This window comes from Aplidium turbinatum, chromosome 4 (genome assembly GCF_918807975.1).
Source record: "Aplidium turbinatum chromosome 4, kaAplTurb1.1, whole genome shotgun sequence".
NCBI lineage: Eukaryota > Metazoa > Chordata > Ascidiacea > Aplousobranchia > Polyclinidae > Aplidium > Aplidium turbinatum.
The window spans coordinates 36,961,536-36,987,587 of record NC_137475.1 but is presented as its reverse complement, the minus strand read 5'-3'; the positions used below and the strand labels follow the sequence as shown (position 1 = coordinate 36,987,587).

Below are 26,052 nucleotides of genomic sequence, written 5' to 3'. Positions count from 1 at the left end.
TTCGTCCAAAAAATACTTACAGTATTTTATCACTGCACAAAATGGTTATCACTGCGCCTTAGAATTAGGTATGCTTCAAAGTCATTGACACTGGCAGGCAGGGCCCACTGCGCTGCTTCTATGATGCTGAGTAGCAGACTGTCAACTGTCATTTTTAATTGTGATGCCTTTCAACCACTTTTTACCCAGAGAGCAAAATCCGTCATTTTTACATTGACGGATTTTGTCGTCTGGGTATGACATGGAGTTTTCGAATGAGTTAAGCAAAGCGGACTGCTGCGACTGTCCGATGTCGTTTACTCTCACGCGCAAGAAGACGATGACTGGATGTTTCTAACATACTGTATTTTTAATTTTTGCTTCATCTACTGCGCGTGTCAAACATAACGTTATGCACTACAGTTGAAAAAATAAATTTCACGCAATAAATTCTCTTGCAAATATGTCTTCACAAACTTACGATTAAATTCACCATCAAAGATTCTTTCCAAAATTATCCAAGAAACGGTAAGTGGCCTGCGTAAATTATAAGACAAAACAACACAATCTTAGGCTACTTGCCCTGACATTTAGCTCAGGTCATCACCCAACTCGTTGGATACAAGGTTGAGTAAAAGTAGAGACCTTCATACCTTGGAGACAAGCTCGGAATCTTCATTGGCTACACAATAACTCACATTGATTTATGAAAGCTACAGAAGTATGAACATTGAACAGCATTAACTGTGGAAACACTTAAACAATACGATGAGGCAGAAATGGGCAGACTAATAATCGCAGACCGGAGTCGTTGTTGAAAATGTTTGAATTAATAGAGTCAAAACCTTGGCTCCAAAAATTGCATGCTTGGATCGCTCGCAAAGTGTTGCTGCTTTTCATAAAACACAAAAATACGAACACGACAACTCTTAAAGTACCATACAGAAAGAGGTTACTTGGCACCTATCATATTTGCAAACTGAACTTTATGTGTGATATTTTGCAACGAAAACACAATTGACAAACAACTACCTTTCTCGAGAAAGAAGAGTTCAAGTATTCTACATATCGGAATGGTTAGTTCTAGCAAACTGTTTGGCTATGGCATAGCGGTATCGGCTAGGGCAGGGGTGTGCAACGTGCGGCCCGCGGGCCAAATGCGGCCCGCGAAGATATGCCAATTTTGAATTGTGTGCAGCCGCGAAACATGTTTATAATCTAGTTTGGTCTACTAGGCCTAAGTGTGAACAATTCATTATGGAGTGGATCATTGTAGGCCTACTGTAGATTTAGCACCTTCTGTTAACCATTTTAGAAATATCCCACCGGCCACCGCTAATCCATTGTATTTAATTATTTGGAACGTAAAAATGTATGGTCACATGAAAGGCATTATGAACAAATTACGACTTTGGAAAGCCAACATACAGACGGGAAATCTTTTCAACTTTCCAACTTTGAGAGACGATGGAATGCATTCTGAGAAGAAAACTGAATTTGCAGACAAACTTGAAAAATTGTTGCATGAATTTTTAGCTCGTTTCAAGGACTTCAAATCTCATGAACATTTGTTTGGCATATTCTCTTCGCTATTCAACACAGACGTTGACAAAGCACCAGCAGATATAACTTGAACTGATTGATCTTCAAGAGAAAACGGATTTGAAAGTAAAGTATTTAGAAATGAATTTTGGCAATTTTTACTGAAAACATCTCAACTAAGATGACTTTCAACATTTCAAAAAGTCCGTGTCTCCAAAAATGGCTCTTTTTAGCTCAACGTGTTTGTGCGAACAATTTTTTTTCTAAAATGGGCGTCATGAAATCTTTCTATCGATCGGTTCTGACAGGCGAACACTTGGAAAATGGACTCCGAATTGCGAGCACTTCCATTAAGTAAATTTGGAAAAGAAGCCAGCTGCTTACTTCTCACTGAACTCGTTTAAAGACGGTTTGACAATAAATTTGAATAGCAGTTTTCTTCAGAAATTTATGCGTCTTAACTTATTATTCATAATGCCATAAGAATAACATGAATAACAAAAAAACTACTTTTTTGTGCCCGCAACTACTAGAAATCATAGCCTATGTTAAATAAACGTGCGGCCCGCAGTTTCACCTAGTTATTTATATCTGGCCCTCCTGTAATAAAGGTTGCACACCCCTGGGCTAGGGTATTGACAAAAAAACTAAACCATGCAACTGTGAAGAAAATTTCTGTCAAGAAATGTAGTTATAAATTTTGTTTTGTTAATGATAAAATGTGAAAGCAAGCTAATAATCCACTTGTTTTAACACAAAAGGAAGGACAACAAAAAATACGTTAACAAAAAAAAAAACTCTTCGTACATTTACAATAACATCAGTAAATTAAGTTCTTCATTGTACACTTTTAGAAATTAAAAAAATGGCAATCAGAAATTTTTTGAATCGTGTTAAAACCATTCAACTGCTGCCGTTTGGATTAGCTTAATAGCGGTTATGAACAAGACGCAACCAAGTTTTTAAACAAAAACTGTGAGCTCAAGTTGTCAATGCCGCCACTTTGAAACTGGACTTTAAATGAGACCATTACATGCTACTAAATCTTAAGACACATGCAATTACTGGCTCACGGTATAAATGGGGACAAAACACGGAATAAAATACATTTTTACACTCAGGTGACACCACAACTAATTTAATTAAAATTGTACACGATTTAAGAATACAAGTAATTTCATTGGCTGTCTACAAAACACGTCGCAATCCAAGACGAACACAACGACGAAAAATCAATCTGCATTAAGCGCAATTTAAAAAAATCGGGAGTAAAGTAGCTTTGTTTTGTTAACGTGTCTTAGCAGAGTTTCACAATTAAAAGATTTCAAGATAGAAGGTGCAAAAAAAATTGCGTCATATTTTAAACAAGTGGTTCTCAACTTGGTGTCTCTAAATGCACTAATTTCAAAAAAAAAATGTAAGCACTGCAAGTACCACACTTGTTACACAATTTTTGTTACTCAAACTCTTACTCTTGGAAGCAAAAGAGTCCAAAGGCCTGGTATCGTTTTGAAATGGGTTGCGATCTGAAAAACGGTGAGAACCACTGCTTCAAACGATACCTTATCAAAAGTACAAGGATAACACAAACAAATCGTGAAAACATTAGAGTTTCACCGCGTTTTTCGCAATTAAAACATCACAAACGCATGATATTGTTTAATTTTTTCAAGGCTAATCATGATATTTTACATGAATTGGTGAAGGTATTGTCAGCCTTTCGTTGTCAAACGAGAAACTTTCAGTCGTAAGCAGAAAGGTCTATATCAAACAATTTTCACATGAATCATCTTATCACTTTTCGATGAACAACTGATAATGATTTCTATTGTTGGAATGAATTAGAAACTACAGTGACACGACTTTGCGATCACTACGTCATCGACGCAAGCTTTAATAGAAAAGGCAGCGTTGAAAAGATTTCACTAAAAAGTCAAAAGTTTACTTTACAATTACAAGTTTAACATTTACAAAACGGAGAAGTTACTTGTCTCCATGGCGACGATGGTGAAAGGAGGTTCTTTCTGCACAGGCTAAATTCTCAGTGTCACCGCGTTTACAGATGTGAAAAGATGTATCACTTAACAGATATGAAAACAAATGTCTGAATTAATAAAAAATTACAGAGATGCAGCGCGAAATCAACTAAATATTTGATTACGAAAAAAGACGAACAAAGAAATTTGACTTGTGCAAGGTGCTCGATATTTGGAAAAAACGAAGAAATTTAAACCACAACGACATGAAGAGATGCCAGAGATTCTGTCCAAAGGCGCTCCGAGAAACGAACAACCTCCAGCCTATCATGAAGAGGGTAAATTGGAAACACCATCCCAAGATGCGGAGCCTGCAGTAAATCCAAATGGTTAGATAACACTTATCTAAAAAATAAAATAAATCATGGCTGAAGTGCGGTGGAGGAATGTGATCCTGGCCTAACTAAAGTGGGAGTTAAAATAACAATGTCTTATTGGAAAAGCACTAAAATACAACGTACTTTACTGAAAAAGAAATCTAAATACCGCGTTAACATAAAACAAACAGCATAACCTTGCACACTAGAATACATCTGGAAAAGTGGAATGGTATTATAAGCTTATATCATCACAAAGATGACTACCTCCACATGTGTCTTCTAGCAGCAGGATAACCTTCAGGATCTTCCTTGAGAATGTACTTTCTCGTCCCAACGCAGTATTCCTGGATGTATTCATCCCAATCTATTGTGGTCGGGTTGAAGAAGAATTGCTAAAATAATTGAATAATAAGTTTGTGAGTTAAAGGTTGAACTCGGACAATATTCTTTATTTGCAGATAGAAAAAATAGCTCTGAACTTTCTTACCATCTGAGGAAAGTTGATATTACCACCCAAAAAGACCTCATTAACGCTGAACTGCTGTCAAGTCTACAATATATGGATTTTCACATATGAACGTTTAACATAAACACCGAACTAAGCTTCGAAACAATTGTGGTCCTAAAAGTCGTTTTTCAGGCTGGTTATTTTCAGCAAATTTCTTGAAACAGCAAAAGCTGTAAAGCAACGGTATTGGGTTTCACAAATCGTAAGTTGTCTTGTAGCTGCTAGTTTTGCTGCTCGCATTTAGGCAGTGCTAGTTTTCCGCCACTTAAGAATTTCAACAAGGGTGTCTTTGAATTGCGCATATCATAACAATTTGAAGGAAAGATAATTTGAATGTAACTTGGCTTAAGCAGCAACCATCTAGCAAGATCAGTTCCTTTTGACATTGATTCAACGTTTGCAGAGGTTTAATCAACATAAAAGGACTATTTCTTCCACTCGGACGTAGAAGATTGTCAAAAAAATGGTCCAACCTTGCGATCAGCGGGTGAAAGGTCATTTTGCAACTGAAACGACTTGGCATCACTCCACACCCAACCATGAGTGAAGAAAAACCGGAGCACGTCCAGAGCACTCGTCATTCGTTGCGTCATTCTCACTAACCTGTGAAACAATCAGATTTTGAACAACTGACGATATCCGGTTTCCAACAATTGATCTTATCAAGCAACAAATAGCCGTGACATGAAGATAGTTCTAACATGACGATATGATATTTAAGAACTTTCAGTTTGTACAGCATTTTTTCGGTAGCTTTTACACATGTGGTCCAGAACTTCAACAATTGAACAACTGCAACCTTCTTAAAACTCTTTCCATTTTGTTCAATCGTTTGTTTTTATTAATAATTTCGGAATAGCACTAAAACATTTTTTAATTTATACGTACGTAATGCTTTCAAACATAATCATTTTTTTATATGGAGCACAGTTTTTGCGATATCAAGATGGCCCACGCAATGCAATCTGCCATAATCGATGGCATTGTTTGAAACACTTACTTGGGTTTTTGGCCAAGCAGGATAAGACCTTTGTCCAGCATGTACGCAGGCAAGTATTCCCTCAAGAAAGACAAACTTCTGTACATGTACCTTAAACAAAGGAATTGAAGGTTTATTGTAAAGGTGATATCAGCACATTTCACACACAGCAAGCAATCTTGAATTCAGACTTTTACAGGGAAATTATTGAAGAAATGATTAGAAGTTACATTCAACAATGCATTGGATTTCCTACTTTCATGTTGCCCAAACTATCACTGAAGTAATACCATGGTATTCAAACTCAACAAGCATGAAACTTTGCATGAAATAACTTCCACAATCCAAGAGCTAACAATAGTCTTCACTTAACAAGCCAATAGTCATAACCTTGTAAATTCCATTGTTTGCACAAAGCAATTTGGAACTACGTAAAGCTGAAAGTAGTTTGATGCAGCGGTCAACCACACTAAGTTACTGAGTCTCGAAGAATGAGAAGATAAGGTTCTCATTACGCTAATGAGTAGGGTGGCCAGTTCTTCATTAAGGACAGCCTGTTAGAACTTACTTGTTCGAAACGGAATTGATGTCCGGAGTTCGAAACGCGTTGTCCAATGGGAAGCCAGAGTAGGACTTGCCAACCATTTCACCTTGAAGGGTTATATTAAAATTCAGTGGTTTTCCAACCCAGTTAGATGATGCGTCTTAATTGCTTTGCCATGTTTGGTTCACTCTGGTGCATTTCTCATTTAGTTTAAAAAGCAATTCAGTTGTTCAAATGCTTTATAAGGGCTAACATGTTTTATAACCAAAAACGTGTGAAATTTTAGTTTATTTTTGTGTATTATGTTAAATGCCGTGTCGTTGCATGGCTTCATCGGCTTATGGTTCAACGATTGAAGGTGTTGTCGGTTAAGCGAACCATGACGTATCAAGTTTCTGCTTACAGATATTTGCCATCGTCACCGATTTCCCAGTGTTTGCCACCATATGATAGATAGGGATCGACTTTCTTCTCCAAGAGATTTCGTCGGTATCCACCGGCTTCACATAGCCCATCGTATTTAGTTCTTTGTAGCTTTGAGAAGGAATCATTGACGTTCGGTCTGCAAGAGGGAGACATCGTAATTCTTATTGTGTTTTTCACGTAAAAATACCAACAAAGATATGAATGTGAGATACGTTCTTTAACTTTTGCTACCGCACAAGCCAGTCGTATTATTAGCGCTTTATTCTTGTGTCTATGCAAACGAATCAGGGTAAATTATTACTTAAATGATAACTTCAACTTTCATTTCCGATGACGAAAAATCCTATTTTGCATCATCGTAAAACACCTCTTACATTAGCGATTCTAAAATCTAAAGAAATAAACCTATTCTGTCTCTACTGGAATCTGGAGTGAGGCCACAAACAAACGTTGCGTATTTTCCTAAATGAAAAGTTTTTTTTACCAACAATTATGGTTGAAATCTTCAATTTTGAGGACAGCTAGTTTACCTGTTAAAGAAGACAAGGTCCGGGAAGAAGGAGATAAATTGGAATGGATCGCTCCAGTGAGGCCGGTCTTCCAAGCAGCTGCAATGGTACCGTTGATTACATAATCTGCCGGGATAATGTCCATGTGGCTCTCCTCATCATTGTGAAGCAACCTCAAAAATCCTTTCCCAAAGGCGATGAACAAACCAGTTGGTCCGTTCACGTTGACGCACCATCCCTGAGATAAAATGGCGTCATCAGAGCACTTTTCCTCAAGTTTATCTTCATTTTACTTTCACTTACTGCACTCATTCAGTTAAAAGGTTAGCTAACAAACAAAAAAGAAAGCAGAATAAACATAGCTGCTAATAATGTTCCAAATAAATATATTTCATTCCGACAATGTCTTGGCTTCGCTTTACAGTAAACGCCATTTTATTTCCTTGTCAACTTGAAACGAAGCGCATGAAACGGAGTGAAGCCAAACGAACAAAAACTCCCGGCACAGAAAGAACTTGGCAATTTAAACGTGGTGACGCAAAACCATGTATTAAAACTGTTATTGAAAGAATCAGCAATTAATCAGACTCACAACTATCTAAAAGAAAACATGTTTGAAGTGAAATGAAACCTCGATGTGAACTATTTTTCTTGCAAGGATTTCATATCGGAATCGCCTTTCATGAAGTAAAATTTCATTCAAACAAGTGTCAGCGATTACGTCATTAAAAATCAAGTAAGATTAGACTTGTTCTTCTACTGTACACACCGGCATCGGGTCCTTATACGTAGAACCAATGATACTTGGGCGAACGATGCATATTGGAAGACCAGCTCCTTCCTTCACGACGACTTCTTCACCAAGTGCTTTTGTCAGGGTGTAGGTGTTCGGTCTGACCAAGGAAGACATGTGCTTACAACTGACACAACGCTAAGTAGTTGTATATACGACAAGTTAATATTGAACTCAACATTAAAAAATGGGGATTTTTAGAGTGTAGGAGCACTGAGCAGTTTAGTAACTGCTGGTTTTACGTTTTAAATGATTTTGAACGATGCAAGGTGATCATGACTGCAAAAGTGTTTGTTGTTTGAATACGGCAAGGTTTGTCATTGCTCGAACATGAGGAACTTTTCGTCTGACTCTCTTTGGGAGCTTTTCTTCTGAATAAAGTTAGCCTAAATGTGGTGAGATATTTATAGATAGATTCCTTCTCCTCGCCATACTCAAGGTCTGCACCACAAATCAACTCTTCAGTCTTCATGTTTGATATTTAGCTTTAAAAACAAAAATAACCCTAAACCCTGTTTTGACTTTTGATACTTGGGTTTGTACGCTAACACTCTAACAGTCAAGCCCAGAGAGCAAAATCCGTCACTTTTACATTGATTCAACGTTTGCAGACGTTGAATCAACGTAAAAACAGCTGATTTTGTTGTCTGGAGAATTCATGGTCATAGCAACCGACATTTCACTTTCCATGTCCATGGAAAGCTGTTATTTGGTCAAGGAGAACACGAATGGCCAATAGTTTGTTCTTGGTCTGCACCTGTCTCTGAGGATATCAGGAGTGAGCTTTGTGATCATGTCATCTGTCATCCACTGCATCGCGTCGTGGAGTTTGTCTGAATCCCATCCAGTTGGATACACTTCCTCTCCAATCGTTTTCTGATTGCAGTATGAATACGCTGAAATAAAAATGTAACGTTTTGATCATTTCTAAGGTCATAAAATGGCCTTACGTTTAACGGCTTCAAAAAGACATAGCACTACTGCTACTGGCAACGTTGAGAACTAACGACAGTGCATGATCAATATGTATGATCACATCTAGTGACCTTACGTGTCAAAAGCTGGACAAGTCATCGTGGTTTTACCGAAAACTTGGATATTAATTCGGTATATATGACAAATCAGCAACTCATGCGAACTAATGCGGTCTATTCTTCTACGCTGCTTCCTTTCACCAACTGTCATAAAAAAATGCTTAAGAAGCGTTTCCATTCTACAATACACCGCCACAGAATTATACATATCAACGTCGGTTTACCAGTAGAAATGTGAACAATGGCTTTGAGATCGATAATATTGCGGCATAATTTCAGCATTCTTCGGACACCAAGAGTGTTTATTTCATGGGAAAGTCTAAATAAAAAACAACAATTTAAAAATAAATCATCAAAAAAAATTTGAATAAAAAATATCACTAAATTTTGCAGACCAGTTACCTGCCATTCTGCATTGGTACAATCAAAAGATGAAGAGTACAGCTGGCAGCTCACTGCTTTAGAAGTCAATCATAAATATGTAATATTCTTCTTTGCAAACCAAGCTATGGCATCGGAAAAAGACGTCGGCAAGCAAAAACCTTGCTCCACCTATTACTGTAGAATAGAAGCTAGAGTGCAGAAACACGAGCTGCGGAATTTGATGCGGAACAGGTGTGTTTGGAAAAACTACGATATTGGTGTCACTCCGCTGGACCATGACAAACTTCAATTTATTCTGAAAAACTATCCAATTCTATTTGGCTTCCATCAACAAAGAAAAATCAGTCGAAAACAGATTGATTAAACGTCAAAGTCAGTGTATTGTTCACCATAGTGCGTTAAGAATGGATATTATGATTTAAATAAAGTGTTCAGATAATTTAAACACGTAAACACAAATAAAAAGTAAATGTTCCGGTCTGCTGTTTGAGAATATTAGAGATTAACGTGTATGTACTATGTATGCGCGCGCATCACGTGTGTGTGTGTGTCGCACGTGCAAAACAATCATTGCGCAATACGGTTGTGGCAAGAGACAGAATGTCCAAGATAAATAAAAGCAGCGAGGATCTCCACAGAAAAGATGCAAAAGCAATTCAACTATTTTTATGTCCTATGCTTGTTTTAAGCTTAGCTCCACATGCTTTTATTGTTTGGAATAAAAAGGTTGTAGAATAGAAACATTGATTTTTAATAAATATTTACATTGTACAGTCAACTTGTTTATGAAAATGCTTCAAGAGTTTCTTTTTTTATTGGGGGTCCAAAAACTACTTTTTATTTCGTGATGTCTTGTTAAAAATATCAACATTAGGTTTTTTCTACACTTTTGTGCGGCTCCCAGATTATCTGCACTCCATCTGAAAACCACACTTCCACAACATCCAAGTTCATTTCGTTTCTTTGTAAAACGTTCCAGGTTTTAATCCACATTCATCAGTGTGGATTGGGGTAGTTTAACATCTGACTCCACGCGAATTCTATGTTCTAAACTGTTGATCATTACTGCAACGTTGAGATCAGAACTTGACGTGCGTGGTTAAACATTTTCGCTTGCTCGCTTGTAGAAATCAAATCAGACAAGCACTGACCAAAACCCAGCACGACTGTAAAACTATATTTGTACAGACCGAAAAGTCACTTTGTATTCTTGAACTTTGGTATCTAGAGTAAAGAACATAGTGAAAACGTAAGCAATGAAATTGATTGAACAAAATGGTTCTGAACTCTTTGCTTCAGGTTTACAATAAGTGCTAAACCATAAGTGCTAGGCAAACAGTTTGTTCCGCGAATCGTAGGTCGACCTGTAAGCAAGTCGTAGGTCGATCAAAAAGCATTGACCTCGTCGTAGGTCGATCAAAAAGCATTGACCTAGCAGTAGGTCGACCAAAAAGCAAATTGTTGTGAACAAAACGTTTTTGTATATATCGTCCTAAGAAGGGTCTGCTACTATTCGGCGAGTCTGATTCGGAGAATTCCCTATTCGGAGACAGCCTTTTTCGGAGAGTTCTCTATTCGGAGAATTTTTGAAATTTTTTTTAAAAATTATTGTTAATTATTATTAATTTTGAAAATTAATTATTTAAAAATTATAGGTTTACTCTAAACTGCCACTTAGGTTTTAACTTCATCTTTCATGGCAAACGCTATTTGGCAACTGTCTTTTTTTAGTTGGCACGTTTTCGCTGAGACTTTATGTCATTAACCCCTATTGTTACTCATGAAAACTGTTGTTTTGATGTAAAACCCATATTTTGAACGAACCCAGACAACAAAATTCGTCATTTTTACATTGATTCGAACGTCTGCAGACGTTGAATCAATGTAAAAATGACGGATTTTGCCGTCTGGGAAGGCACTCAAAGGTAAACACTGGATAAAATGCAAGAATGCAAAAGAAACGATATTGTGGAATAAAATACAAAATTCTCTAAATAAACAGGAGAATCGGACATACATCTCTCTGTTATCATTTTTAATGTAAAAATTCCTTTTTGTGGTCCCTTTGTCTGGAACAAATAAAAACTGTGCTGTTGAAATTTCCGATTGTAGTTTTGGTCTCAATGTCATGATTCGGAGTAAGATGTTTGTTAGGTGATTCACAAGGCTAATTGTTCTGTGGAGTGAGCATTCTGTTGCTCCGGTTTTCTTTGGTAAAGTTATGAATATGGAACGTACCATATCACTAGGGATCTTTCCGGTGTCATAAATATGATTTAATATCTCAGTGGTTAGGTCTAAACCCCACTCATCTAAAGCTTCGAGAATTTCAACTATAAAAGAAACGATATTGTGGAATAAAATACAAAATTCTCTACTGTAAATGAACAGAAGGCGTCGTTGGATTTAGAATTTTTTAGTAGTTGAGGATTCTAATATATTCTAAGTTTGCATGCAGAAGACGACGCAGGATACATGTCAATTTTATCTGAGCAAACATTAATAGTTCAAAAATAAATTTAATTCGCTTTTTAGTTTTAAGATCTCAATGGTTAGGTTTAGGTCTAAACCCCACTCATCTAAAGCTTCGATAATTTCAAATATAAAAGAAACGATATTGTGGAAAATCCTAGTATGCGTATCCTAGTCATCTAAACTTCTCTTTTCTACACGATTTCAACGTTTAGCGACGTTAAAACGATGTAGAAACGGCAATTTCTGCTGGTCGGGATAACTAGGCTACGGTATTTCAACGTTTAGCAACGTTAAAACGATAGGCCACACATTTGGTTATCTGTTACTACAATGTAAAAATGATCTGTTAGGCTAACTGGGTTCTTGGAACAAATTTTTACTGGTCGGGATAACTAGGCTACGGTACCCGATAATTTCCTTTCAATCCAAGCTGTAGGCCACACATTTGTTGATTCAAACTACCGGTAATCATTTTAACTATTCAAAAGTACTAACTTATAGACATAAACATGATTTTTTTTTGTAACATCTTTTTTTTTTCCCCTTCATATCTTAAATTTTTGTGAAGGTGTTGCGGCCGTGCCAAATTTCTTTCAACTTCGCGTTTTGTCGCTTCTACCTTTTTCTCGACCTTTGCTATGTTGACGTGTATTGTTTTTGATATGATGGTCACAAATAAAAACAACTCAACTGAACTGACATGATGAATTTTCATTTAATTGTTCAAACATTTTATTTCTATTTTCTCTGCACGATTTCAACGTTTAGCGACGTTGAAGCGATGTAAAAACGGCAATGATAAATAGGCTACGATACCCGATAATTTTCTATTTTTTTTCTGCACGATTTCAACGTTTAGCGACGTTAAAACGATGTAAAAACGGCAATGACAATTAGGCTACGGCACCCGATAATTTTCAAAAAAATTTCAAAAAATCTCCGAATAGGGAACTCTCCGAAAAAGGCTGTCTCCGAATAGGGAACTCTCCGAATCGGACTCGCCGAAACGGGCCATTCCGTCCTAAGAAAGGTATAGGTACTCCCATAGGCGTCGATTTTTTCTTTGAATAGAGGAATTCTGGGTGGGCGAGAGTTTTCAAACAGATTTCATTGAATGTGTATGTTCGCAAATTCGCAATAGTTAGTCTTTCTCACAAAGACTGCGCTTAGCGTCGCTGCAGCAATTAAGCTTTAATAGGTTTGCTGTTTGCTTTCTTACGCCTTGCGATCTTATGAGCGCTATTAAACTAAACAAACTTCTTTTATGTTTTCCTTTGTGACCTAAAAAGCGCGTGACTCGTGACCTGTTATCTTTAAAGTGGCGCCTTCGGATTTGCCGCAAAATGTTCGGACAGGTGACTACAGTAACAAGTACCATCAGGGTTAAGACGCATCCACTGGAATTCGGAAAAAAGCTTCCTTTGCAACACACGACCTTCCCGAGCCGGAAGCTGATCCGGCAGCATGCTAACGTCAAACGGAACAGGTAGAGATCCATGGCTCATGCTGTTTTCTACCGGAATGGCCCGTTTCGGCGAGTCCGATTCGGCAAGTTCCCTATTCGGCGAGAGCCTTTTTCGGCGAGTGCCCTATTCGGCGAGTTTTTGAAATTTTATTTTTGAAAGGGAATTATCGGGTACCGACCGTACCGTAGCCTAACTGTTTTCACATCGTTTTAACGTCGCTGAACGTGCAGAAAGGAATAAAAATAAAATGTTTGAACTATTAAATTAAAATTCGTCATGTCAGTTAAGTTCAGTTGTTTTTATTTCTGACCATCATATCAAAAACAATACACGTCAACATAGCAAAGGTAGAAGCGACAAAACGCGAACGCTAAAACGTGCTTGAATTCGTCATGTCCGTTCAGTTGTTTTTAAGGTAGAAGCGACAAAACGCGAACGTTAAAACGTGCTTGTGACCGAAGTAAGTTATTGAGTTGAAAGAAATTTGGCACGGTCGCAACACCTTCAGAAAAATTTAAGATGTGAAGGGAAAATAAAAAAAAGAAAATGTTACAAAAAAAAAATCATGTTTAATGTCTATAAGTTAGTACTTTTGAATAGTTAAAATGATTAGTTTGGATCAACAAATGTGTGGCCTACAGCTTGGATTGAAAGGAAATTATCGGGTACCGTAGCCTAGTTATCCCGACCAGCAGAAATTGCCGTTTTTACATCGTTTTAACGTCGCTAAACGTTGAAATCGTGTAGAAAAGAGAACTTTGCTGACTAGGATACGTTGAAACTGGGAAACATTTACAGAAGCCCTTCGATTTGTTCCAAGAACCCATTTACCCTAACAGTTCATTTGTACATTGATTCAACGTCTGAATACATTATCTTAAAAATGCATAATCTTAAAAATGCAACGTATCGAAGGGCTTCTGTGAATGTTTCTCAGTTTCAACGCAGGCCTTAAAACTCGTGTTTTTTTCCGGCAGCCATCGTGGCCTACCGAAGGCTCCTCCTCGGCGGCCAAAATACAATAACGATAGCACAAGTAAATAGCATTAAACTTGCAACAATGTTAAAATGATCACTTAGCGTTGTTGAAGTCTGAGCGACGTCCTGCAATAGAATCGTTGTACCACGCATTAAATGTATTATCGGGATTGTAATCCGGTATTGCGAGACCATCTAACGACCCTAAATTGTTTTAACTGTTTGCAGCTCAGTAAATTGTTTCAACTGCATATCGCCTTTCATAAAACCTGACCATTTATTCCGTTATGATGTCACCATTGAGGGTGTGAAGTCACTAACCCACAGCGTTCTCCACTATGAAGACATGTGTTTTACCCACGGATGTCAACTAACCTAGTTCTCCTTTTTAACAACGATTCAATGTCCGACAACATTGAATCGATATAAAAACGACAATATTGCCAGCCGATGTAAATTAGCACTTCGGATTAACACTTCGTTAAAATAAACATCGGGAATTGCAAACAAAACTTACAGCGCTGGTGATCGCAGCTGGATAATATATTCAATACAACAGTAGTGACTATGATGCGCTGACCTAATTCTGCGTCACTCTTTGATACTACATATTTTCGACATTTAATCCACGATCATCTTATTGCGAAATTAAATAATTGGCTAGAAGAAACCGGCGGCCAAACTTGGCCGACGGAGGAGGTAGCACAGGCGGTCTTAGCGGTCTGAGGTAGCATTCAAGCACTACTTAGCGGCGATGGCCGCCGGCTGCTTTAAGGCTTGCAACGTATCCTAGTCATCAAAGTTCTCTTTTCTACACGATTTCAACGTTTAGCGACGTTAAAACGATAGGCCACACATTTGGTTAGCCTTCTCATTCTGTTACTACAATGTAAAAATGAACTGTTAGGCTAACTGGGTTCTTGGAACAAATTTTTGCTGGAAGGAATAACTCGGCTATGACGGTACCCAATAATTTCCTTTCAATCCAAGCTGTAGGCCATTGCTTTGTTCTGTCGGATACCTAGTGAGAGACATAACGTAAAACAAGAAATTGCGCTGCAGTTGGTTGGATAATTCAGCGTTTAACAAAAACGGAAATAATTGTAACGAACACTTCATTGGTGTCATGAAAACAAGGTGGGCGAAACATATTTTGCCCACCCTCGTTTCACGGCAGGGTGGGCGCCGCTCACCCTGCCCACCCTGTTTCGACGCCTATGGGTACTCCCCCTTTTACACATGTTCAAGCTTAGTCGAACTGTAAAGCCTACCATTATCATCTAAATTCGGCTTTGTCACCACAAGTTGGAGTGGCCAATTCTTTCCATGCAGCAATTATCTTCCTGCCTTTTCTCTGTCTCATTCTGTCCATCTAGATTTGTTCCTTCAGCCCGACCTTACCACCTCATCCTACACCTGTTCTTTTTGGATATTTCCGTCTCTTCTCATTCACCTTCAAACCCAATGCTTTTCAGAGAAAATGTCCTTCCTCTCTCCTTAGCACATATGATACAATACAACTGTATTCCCCAATCAAGTTGGTCAAAACGTAAATTCTCCCTCATCCCGGGAAAATATCCATCAACTCTTTAGTCTCCTTCCACCGTCTTGCTTTTACGGAGCACGTCTTCTTGGTGCAGACAATTAAATGCCTGCCAATTAGGTGCACACACTGTAGCGTTAGGATATTTAGATGTGATGCCCGGTCATTAGTTAAGTCTATTTCATTACGTTCTTGATAGTAATACTGCAAACAGTGGCGTACACAGGATTTACCTAAGGGGGGAGGATAATAAAATGCTTAATAAAAATCTTCATCTTTAGACCTCTTGCACCTGCTCATTGTTCAAACAAGAGCTTGCTAAGTGGGTTCTTGGCTGTACTTGCATAGTCAGGCACTGCACACTGATATATATGTTTCAAAGCGAAATTCAATTTGTAACACAACAGGGAGACCTGTCGCATAATCTGAAAGCAAAGCATTTTTGATGAATGACTATGAGTATATATAATTTAACATAGCGATTAGCCTACCAAATAGCACCTAAATATCCTGATGCCACAGTACATTTAACTGTCTTGCCGTCTGCGCATAAAGGGCGTGGACCTTGTTTTTACCTGTAGTGTACACTGTACACTTATACTTTTCAAAGTGAAAATTCAATTTGTAACACAGGGAGGAGAACTGTCCCATAATCTGAAAGCATTTTCGATAAATGACTATGAGTGTAATTTGACACACCGAATAGCACCTAAATGACTAGACGCCGCACCTAAATATCTTGATGCCACAGTACATGCACCTGTTTGGCAGGCACCTAACTCTCTGCACAGGTCTAAAAGATGTGGACTCTGTTTTTACCCCAAAAATTGCTCTGAAATTTTGTTTTTTAATTCTACTCAAGATTGCCAGTTTTCTATCTCAGTATCCATGTTCAAATCAATACCGTACAAGATTACACACAAATATATTGCAAAAACACAATACAACAAAAAGTTGGATGATACTCATTGTATATAATTATATATTTGAAAATTGCTATAAATTTTAACATAATAGTTTGCAAACATGAAAAAAGCTAAAAATTACCTTAGATGTTCATTGAACCGCAAAGTAGCAGCTGAATGAAAGAAAAAGTTTACTTCATTAACAATCAGTTGATACGATTCATTACTCAAACCAAAATCTTCTTTTTCAAGGTCACAAGGAAGTACAATAAGTTTTGACACAAATTGGGGTTGTAAAGCTCGCAGTTTGTCAAACACCTGCAACATTAAGACAAACTGCTCAATGCTCATAAACCTATTTCGTTCATCAGATTTTAATTAATATATAATATATATATTTATAAATCAAATATAGTTATTACTATCTGAAGCCTTTACAAATTGTTTCACCTAACGGATCATCAGAAGGTCTTATTCAAATAGAATTAATTCTATTTGAATTAGAACAAATTCTATAGAACAAATTCTATTAGAACAAATTCTATTTGAATAAGACCTTCTGATGATCCGTTAGGTGAAACAATTTGTAAAGGCTTCAGATAGTAATAACTATATTTGATTTAATTCGCTCTGCTTTGCCGTTTTGCTTGGCATTGAGCACTTTTTGTAGTATTAATAGTTTTCATTGTTTTAATATATATCTATATATATGAATAACTTTATAAAACTTCAACCACTTTGCAATGCACATTACATGTATGTACCATTGTCCACTATGCTATAGTCCAGGGCTTCCCAAATTTTGTGATACTCAAAGGTCGCAAGTGTACCGTGAGAATCAAGCGATTTGAATGTTGCAGCTGTAGCACACCATGTCAAATTTCTTTAGAACAAGAGTCTCAATTTCAAATGGGTCTGAGGGCCAAATGAATACTTGTAAACTAACCGAGCGCCGCAATACACAACAAAATGTTTAAAAAATATAATGCAGTTAAAACACAATAAAAAGGTAGTAAGACCATTATGGCATTAGACCAAACCAAGAACGTTAGGTCCTAAGAAAAAGTAGTAAGAACAAAGAGATGAAAAACACTGCTAAAAATTAAAAAAAATGCAAACAAAAAAGATTGCAAATGAAACGACAAACCTGGAAAATAAAAATTTTGCAATCAACTTTAAAAAGTGCATAAAAAAACTATCCTTGATTTGAAAAACTGACTTTGTAATGTAATTGTGATGTAACAATACAAGTTTCTCGAATGCAATAAAATGACATGACAGAAGTACTTAAAAGTCGTATAAAGTTTGATGAGCATTTTTAGAATTTTTGAGCAATTTTAGAGTGAATTTTATCTTTCTAAATCTGGAGCAAAATAGGCTATACACTGCATTTGTTAATAATTTCAAAGTTTCATAATTTGTTGCAAGACCGCACAAAAAATCTGTTTGAGACCCTTGCTTTAGAAGTAAGCATTTGCTTTTGTGCTACAATAGACCGACAGTTACCACCAATATATTTGATTGAATACTGAAAAGTTTGGGTGTTCATCAGGACAAATATCGTTTCTAGCACTAGTTGCTACGTTCATCTGATGAAATTGAAAGTAAAATTAACAACAAACAAGATGGTTTATTGCTTCACTGACATTTCGCGCACCATGACAATGCGCATCCTCAGAGCGAATAACATACAAAATAAAATTTCACCAGGTTATATACTGCCTTTCTCGGAATGGCCCGATTCGGTGAGTCCGATTCGGTGAGTCCGATCCCTTAACGGGAGATTTTTTCAATTTTTTTTTTAATTATCGGGTACCGTGGCCTAATTATCATTGCCGTTTTAGGGTTAGGGGTTAGGAGTTAGGGTTAGGGGTTAGAGGTTAGGAACTCACCAAATCAGACTCACCGAATCGGACTCACCGAATCGGACTCACCGAATCGGACTCACCGAATCGGACTCACCGAATAGTAGCAGACCCTGCCTTTCTTGCCTTCAATCGCACTGCAGTATATAACCTGAGGAAATTTTATTTTGTATGTTATTCGCTCTGAGGATGCGCATTGTCATGGTGCGCGAAACGGCAGTGAAGCAATAAACCATCTTGTTTGTTGTTAATTTTACTTTCAATTTCATCAGATGAACGTAGCAACTAGTGCTAGAAACAATATATTTGATGTGCCGTAGTACAAAATAGATCGACAACCACTGCTCTTGTTAATGTTGACTGCAGATTTTCGGAATGGCCCGTTTCGGTGAGTCCGATCCCTTAACAGGGGATTTTTTTAATTTTTTTTTTAATTATTGGGTACCGTAGCCTAATTATCATTGCCATTTTAGGGTTAGGGGTTAGAGGTTAGGAACTCACCGAATCGAACTCACCGAATCGGACCCACCGAATAGTAGCAGACCCCAGATTTTTGGGTCTGCTACTATTCGGTGAGTCCGATTCGGTGAGTTCCTAACCTCTAACCCCTAACCTTAAAACGGCAATGATAATTAGGCTACGGTACCCGATAATTTAAAAAAAAAAATCGAAAAAATCCCCCGTTAAGGGATCGGACTCACCGAATCGGACTCACCGAAACGGGCCATTCCGCAGATTTTTATCTCACATATACAATCATACATGCATAATAAATCAAATATAGTTATTACTATCTGAATCCTTAACAGCCTGTTTCACCTATGCGGATCATCAGAAGGTTCTTATTCAAATAGAATCCATTTGAATAAGAACCTTCTGATGATCCGTGTAGGTGAAACAGGCTGTTAAGGATTCAGATACTCAATAACTATATTTGATTTAATTCGCTCTGCTTTTCTGTTTTGCTTAGCATTGAGCACTTTTTGTAGACCGGTATTATTATAATAGTTTTCATTGTTTTACATACAAAGTATATATGTTTTGGTTGGCCGGTAAGTATAGTGTTACAAATCATAGGATACTGAATTACTGATAGTTTAGTTTCAACTTTCAAATATTTTTTTGTCTTACCTAGGCTTACACCCGGTGGTTGGAGATTTAGTTTAAGTGGATGGGAAAACAAGGAAGCAAATCTTAGTGTCCACTTTGATTATTGGGTCTGCTACTATTCGGTGAGTCCGATTCGGTGAGTTCCTAACCTCTAACCCTAACCCCTAACCCTAAAACGACAATGATAATTAGGCTACGGTACCCGATAATTAAAAAAAAAATGAAAAATTCCCCCGTTAAGGAATCGGACTCACCGAAACGGGCCATTCCATTGATTATTCTACTTAATCAAAAAACATTACCGTATGTAAAACGTTTTTGCTTTCAACCATACACTGAGCGGTGTCTCATGTGCTGGTAAGTCATGTTTCACAAATATGAAAGCTTTCAAGTCTAAAAACTTAAATTCTTAAGTTCATTTTTGCATAAACCAAAGTATATATATATTATTATATATATGTCATATGCAGACGAATCAAGCTGTGTTCCAGTTAACTGAAAACAACAATTCAAATTAAATACGGTATATTTGAATTATTCAAATACACATCAAAAAATATGCTTAGGCCTATTGCTTGCACATGTAAAAAACTTTAAACTGCATGACATATTTAATTTACTTAATAGGATTACCATAACAAAGGTTTTATAAAACATAGCTAAACATAAACATAAAGTTAGCACCTAAACTTTACACAACCCTCACAATACAACTGAAAAGTGGACAAAGAGAACTGTTGAACAAGAGCTTCGCGAATCACGCCAGAAGCCAAACACGTCGACTGTGCACAGAGCACGCAAGATCAATTAAACACAACCAATCAGAAAAGGAAACTAATAGTTTTACAACATTCTCCCAAACTTTAAAATGAAAGCAATGCATACTAACAAAATCTTGACAATAACTAATAATACATTAAACGATCCACGGGGCGTCGTTCACGAGTAGATCGACGTAATGTTTCTGGTGCGACATCACTTCGCTCTTTTGTGAGATCGTCCGTAACAGTGTCAGACCGTTTATCAGTAATTGGAGAGACGGCTTCTTCGGACAAAATCGGTGTATTATTCAATTCCGATGCTCTTGGAGGAGTTTCGGTGAAGTCAGTTTGTTCGGCGACTTTACTAGTACTGGTAGTATTTTCTTCATGGGCATCTTCATCATCTGGACCACACACTTTGTCACAATTGGGTATGATCTCCAGTTTTTCGGAAGATCCTCCATACGGTGCTAAATGCTTTGTAGCTACTGTTGAGGTTCGTCCATCTGGATATTCTACACGAGCGTAATGTGAATTAGCTTCAATTAGTTGTACTTCATCAACTAACGGGTCGTTTTTAGACTTTCGTACATAGCGTTTAAGAAGCACCGGGCCCGGAGTCGACAACCACGTAGGCATTGAATATCCACTTGTAGATCTGCGAACAAAGTTAAAAAGTCTCTCATGTGGAGTGACGTTAGTAGCTGTGCATAAGAGTGATCTCATCGAATGTAGGACATCAGGAAGTACATCCTGCCAGCACTCAGTAGGTAAGCGTTTCGACTTTAGGGCTAGTTGAATACCTTTCCAAATAACGCCATTGCATCTCTCGACTTGTCCGTTTCCAGCAGGATTGTACGGCGTGGTTCTGCTTGTGGCTACTCCTCTTTCCAACAAAAACTGTTTTAGTTCATGACTCATAAAAGAAGACCCTCGATCAGAATGTATGTAACCAGGCATTCCAAAAACGGTAAACAATGAAGTTAACGCTTCGATTACACTTTCAGTGGTCATACTGGGAGTGGGTATGGCAAATGGGAATCTAGAAAATTCGTCGATGACACACAAGAAGTATTTGTTACGATTACGAGATGGGAGAGGTCCTTTAAAATCTATACTCAAACGTTCGAATGGTTGCGTTGCTTTCACCAGGTGTCGTTCGTCTGGGCGGTGAAAACGAGGTTTGAGTTCATTACATATTCTGCAATCAGCTACAGTTTGTTTTACATTGTCAATTGAATAAGGCAGATTACGCACCTTCACGAAGTGGGCCAGTCTTGTAACTCCAGGATGATTCAAGCTATCATGTATTTTGTACAAGGTTTCACTTGAAGGAAGAGCACACGACATCCTTGAGAGAGCATCTGGAGCTACATTGTCCTTTCCTGGTTTATGCATGATGTCGAAATGGTATCCAGCCAGTTCAAGTCTCCATCGCATAATTTTGTCATTTTTGATTTTACCTTTGTGTCGTTGATCAAACATGAAAGTAACACTTTTTTGATCAGTTTTTAAAACAAAATGACGACAAGCCAGGTAATGGCGCCAATGGCGAACAGCTTCTACAATTGCCTGTGCTTCCTTTTCCACAGCTGGATGCTTTAGTTCTGAGCCTCTAAGTGTCCGTGAAAAGAAAGCAACAGGTCTTCCTTCTTGATTCAAGGTGGCAGCCAAGGCGTTCTCTGAAGCATCTGTCTCAATTTCGAAAGTTGCTTTTTCGTTTACAGCTATTACCACAGCTTCGGCAATAGTTCGTTTAAGATCTTCAAATGTTCGTTCGGCTGTTTCATCTAAAGGAAACGATTTACATTTGGTGAGTGTTTGTATACGATGAGAAAAACGGGGTATCCACCTTGAATAATAAGAAAAAAATCCCAAACAACGACTTAACTCTTTCGCATTAGTTGGCACAGGCATTTGACGTAAGGGTTCCAGTCTGTCCGGATCCGGTTTGATCTCACCTTCAGAAATTTCGTAGCCAAGTATTGGTAACTTCCTTGTGGTCCAAATACTTTTCGCTTCATTGAGAACGATTCCTTTTCTCTTGGAAACTTCCATAAACTTCCTGAGGTTCTTGTCGTGATCGTTTTGATTGTGTCCACAGATAGTTATGTTGTCTAAATATGGGTAGACCCCTTCTAAGTGTTCTTCTTTGATGATTTCAGTGATTACTCGTTGAAAACAAGCTACTCCGTTAGTGACTCCAAACGGCAGCCTTGTAAATTGGTATAACCCGCCATCTGCTTCAAACGCTGTAAATTTTCGATCTTCTATTCGAAGAGGGACTTGATGGTACGCACTAGTTAGATCGACCGTACTGAAAACTCGGTATTGAGCAATTTCATTCACTAATTCTCCCATGTTAGGCAACGGAAAAGCATCTAATAGTGTGAATTTATTTATAGTTTGTGAGTAGTCGATTGCTAACCTTTTTTTGCTGTTTTGTCCTTTGACAACCACGACTTGAGCTCTCCAAGGTGACTGACTTTCTTCGATGATTGATTCTTGCAGCAAACGAGTGGTTTCTCTGCGAATGAATGTCCGATCATCTAGAGAGTATTTTCGTGATTTCGTAGCGATGGGGTGACAGTCTGGGGTTAGATGTTTAAATGGTTCTGGGGGATTAATCTTCAAAAAGGTAAAATTGCACACAGGCACAGAAACACTGGGCTTCTTCCCTCCATAATGAAATATCACACTTTCATGTTGAGATTGAAAATCTAATCCGAGTATGACATCCGCGCATAAGGCGTCAAGAACACCGAGCTTCATACCTGGGTATACGTGGTTCTGGTAGGAGACGTCTACTGTCACATAACCCAAAAGTTCAGCGGAACATTTCGAAGACGCCAAAGCTATAGTGTTCCTTTGTGGGACCAAATTGAGATTGAGGGACTTTACGATGCGAGGGTGAATGAAACTCTCAGAACTTCCGCTGTCAAACAACGCAGAAACAGTTTTGTCGCTCAGTACAACAGGGGCCGCCGCCTTTGAAAGAGAACTAGGAACAAAACCTTTGACAGATCCCAATGTACATCTTGGTGCAGGGTACTGTTTGAAACTTGCTCCGATTGTAGAATAAGAAATGGAAGCAGATATTTTAGTTGGTTTAGTTTTCATAACATTAACACTTTTCTTTGCACGACACACATTAGCAAAATGTCCTAATTTCTGGCAATTAAAGCAATGTGCTTCTTTAGCTGGACAAACAGATCTGCAATGTCTTGCTCTCCCACAAAACATACACTGTTCCTTATTGATAGAGGCCGACAAAGTGTTTTCAGAAACATCTTCCACGACTGATTCTTCGGGATAGGTGGCATTAATAGCGTTCTGAGTTGCATAAGATTGCGAATCATTTATAGCTGCTTCTAAGGATTTTGCTTGATCCGTCATCTCACTTAAAGTAAGCGTTTTGTTTTCTAGGAGCCTCTGACGGATCCACGAAGAATGTATTCCTCTTATGAAAGCATCTCTAATATATTCGTTTTCGTATTCTTTTCCTGAGACTTGACGAAAATTGCAGTCTTTACATAACTCTTGTAATGCACGCAAGTATGCGGCAATGGTTTCGGAATTGTGTTGATTTCGAGTTGCGAGTACATGGCGAGCATATATTTCGTTTTTTGGCTGAACGAAAATTTGTTCAAGTTGAAGCTTAGCTTCCTCGTACGAAGTGGTATTGCTAATAAAGCGATACACTCGTGGAGATACATAATTGAATAGAACACTCAACTTGTTTAAATTTTCTTGGGGCAAAACCGCCAAGAAAGTCTCAAAAGTCCTTATCCAATGCTGCCATGCCCATTCTGTTTCCTTCTCGCTTGGATCAATATCCAATTTGTCTGGTCTCAACACTTTATCCATTTCTTCTATTTATCTCTTTGAAAGCTATGTTTTATAAATTGACATATTTAATTTACTTAATAGGATTACCATAACAAAGGTTTTATAAAACATAGCTAAACATAAACATAAAGTTAGCACCTAAACTTTACACAACCCTCACAATACAACTGAAAAGTGGACAAAGAGAACTGTTGAACAAGAGCTTCGCGAATCACGCCAGAAGCCAAACACGTCGACTGTGCACAGAGCACGCAAGATCAATTAAACACAACCAATCAGAAAAGGAAACTAATAGTTTTACAACACTGCACACGTTTTTCTCCGCAAAAATCATTAACATATCTTTCTACAATTACGAAAATGAGTAAAACTACAGGTGGTAATTGTCACTGACATAAATGACAAATAAATTAGGAATTGTATAATCCTGCTGCCATAAATAAAAAGGCTGGAAAAATATTAAGTGAATTTATCTCAGATTCCACACACAATCTACTTTTAATATACAGTACCAATACACAAACAAAACTTACAGCAAGCTTTGACATTTTTTCAAGTCTTTCTTGACTGCTTACTCCTTTTTTTGTTCGTATAAAAAGAAGAATGCTTTTAATATTTGGACAACATCGAAGTAACTTTTCTACCAACAGCTGTCCAATGAAACCAGAAGCCCCAGTAATGGCTATAGTTTTTCCAGAAAAGTATTCAGCAACTGTGGGCCACGAAGCAGAACACTAAAAACAGCAGAAAGTCATGTGGCTGTAAGGTAAATGGTATCAGTTGCATATACATGCTGTGCGTTTTGAGAACAATGTTGTAGTTAAAAAATGCAACTTTGTACATTTTAACAACATAAAACACATTTAAACGCAGTAATGACTACTGTAGCCTTATTGAGGGTTAGGGTTACAAATTGCAAACTAGAAAGTTTCCATTTGCGAAAATGGAAACATTTCTAACCCAGGGTTAGGAATTAGGGGTCTGCTACTATTCGGTGAGTCCGATTCGGTGAGTTCCTAACCTTTAACCCTAACCCCTAACCCTAAAACGGCTATGATAATTAGGCTATGGTACCCGATAATTTAAAAAAAAATTGAAAAAATCCTCCGTTAAGGGATCGGACTCACCAAAACGGGCCATTCCGAGGAATCAGGTCAGGGTTAGGTTCAGGATTAGAAGTGTTTTTATTTCTAACCCTAACCCTTAATAAGGATATAACCTATCGGTTAGGGTCAGGGTTACAAGTGTTGATATTTCTAACCCTTAATAGGATTCAACCTATTGGTTAATGGTTAGGGTTAGAAATGTTTCCATTTCTAACCCTAACCCATAATAAGGATTTAACATGGATCCAGTAAATGCTACGTAAAGCCTATTTAAAGAATACTTGTTTGGAAAGACAGCTGAAATTTTACCAATAAGCTGTTTTCCTTAAAGTCTTTGCAGCAGGCTAGATGTCAAGCAAGTATACGGGTAGTTGAATTAACAAGTGACCAATAACCATCCATAAGCATGCAATGAATATCCATGCTTGATGCTAAAGCGCAATGCAGATTATCATAAAAAAAATTACCAAAGTGTATACTACCGGCGCAAATTATCATTTTACTATAAACAGAAATTACTTACAATAAACAGAAGCCCTTCTATTGTCAGACCAAAAAAGGCCTTCGTATCCCTTTTATTAAATATCCCTGATTTTGCCTCCTAGTATATACCTAATTTTTTGAACATTATAAAGAAAAGTTCTCCCATTTGTTTTTCAGTCCCATAACACTTCTTTCACAATCTATTGTCGTTAAACTTCAACAATTTATAAATCGTTTTTTTGTTTTTTTAAAAGCAAAAAAACAAATAAGAGAAGGAACTGTCAATTAGTCAATTGATAAAATATTTGACATGTAGGCATATAATATTATGTTACAACAAAGTGATACAGTATATATACGGTACCTGTGGTTTGTCCATGATGTTCAAAATTATTAGAGTTTGCCAATCAAAGTTCAGTGCACAGACCACTTACAATTACAGTTGGCCTAGGCTACT

The 26,052-nt window shown here is 37.6% G+C and overlaps 1 protein-coding gene across 1 annotated transcript; it reads right to left on the bottom strand.

Moving 5' to 3' along the window:
* Positions 1-328: 328 nt before the first annotated feature.
* On the bottom strand, positions 329-26,052 carry LOC145769698 (fatty acyl-CoA reductase 1-like). The gene is made up of 13 exons (XM_082581377.1): positions 25,960-26,052; positions 24,540-24,740; positions 16,564-16,739; positions 8,895-8,989; positions 8,394-8,532; positions 7,613-7,736; positions 6,865-7,081; positions 6,312-6,470; positions 5,933-6,014; positions 5,386-5,475; positions 4,859-4,988; positions 4,142-4,269; positions 329-3,868 (listed from the first exon to the last, which is right to left on the bottom strand). The coding sequence occupies exons 1-13, from the start codon at positions 25,972-25,974 to the stop codon at positions 3,679-3,681; spliced, it is 1,746 nt and encodes a 581-aa protein (XP_082437503.1). The 5' UTR covers positions 25,975-26,052; the 3' UTR covers positions 329-3,678.

Excerpts from the sequence above, each read along its gene's own strand:
- LOC145769698 (XM_082581377.1), bottom strand. Across the intron at positions 16,740-24,539 it reads AAAAAATGTCAAAGCTTGCT|GTGTTTGACAAACTGCGAGC; the intron begins GTAAGTTTTGTT and ends TTAATGTTGCAG. Across the intron at positions 3,869-4,141 it reads GCTAGAAGACACATGTGGAG|GCTCCGCATCTTGGGATGGT; the intron begins GTAGTCATCTTT and ends GATTTACTGCAG.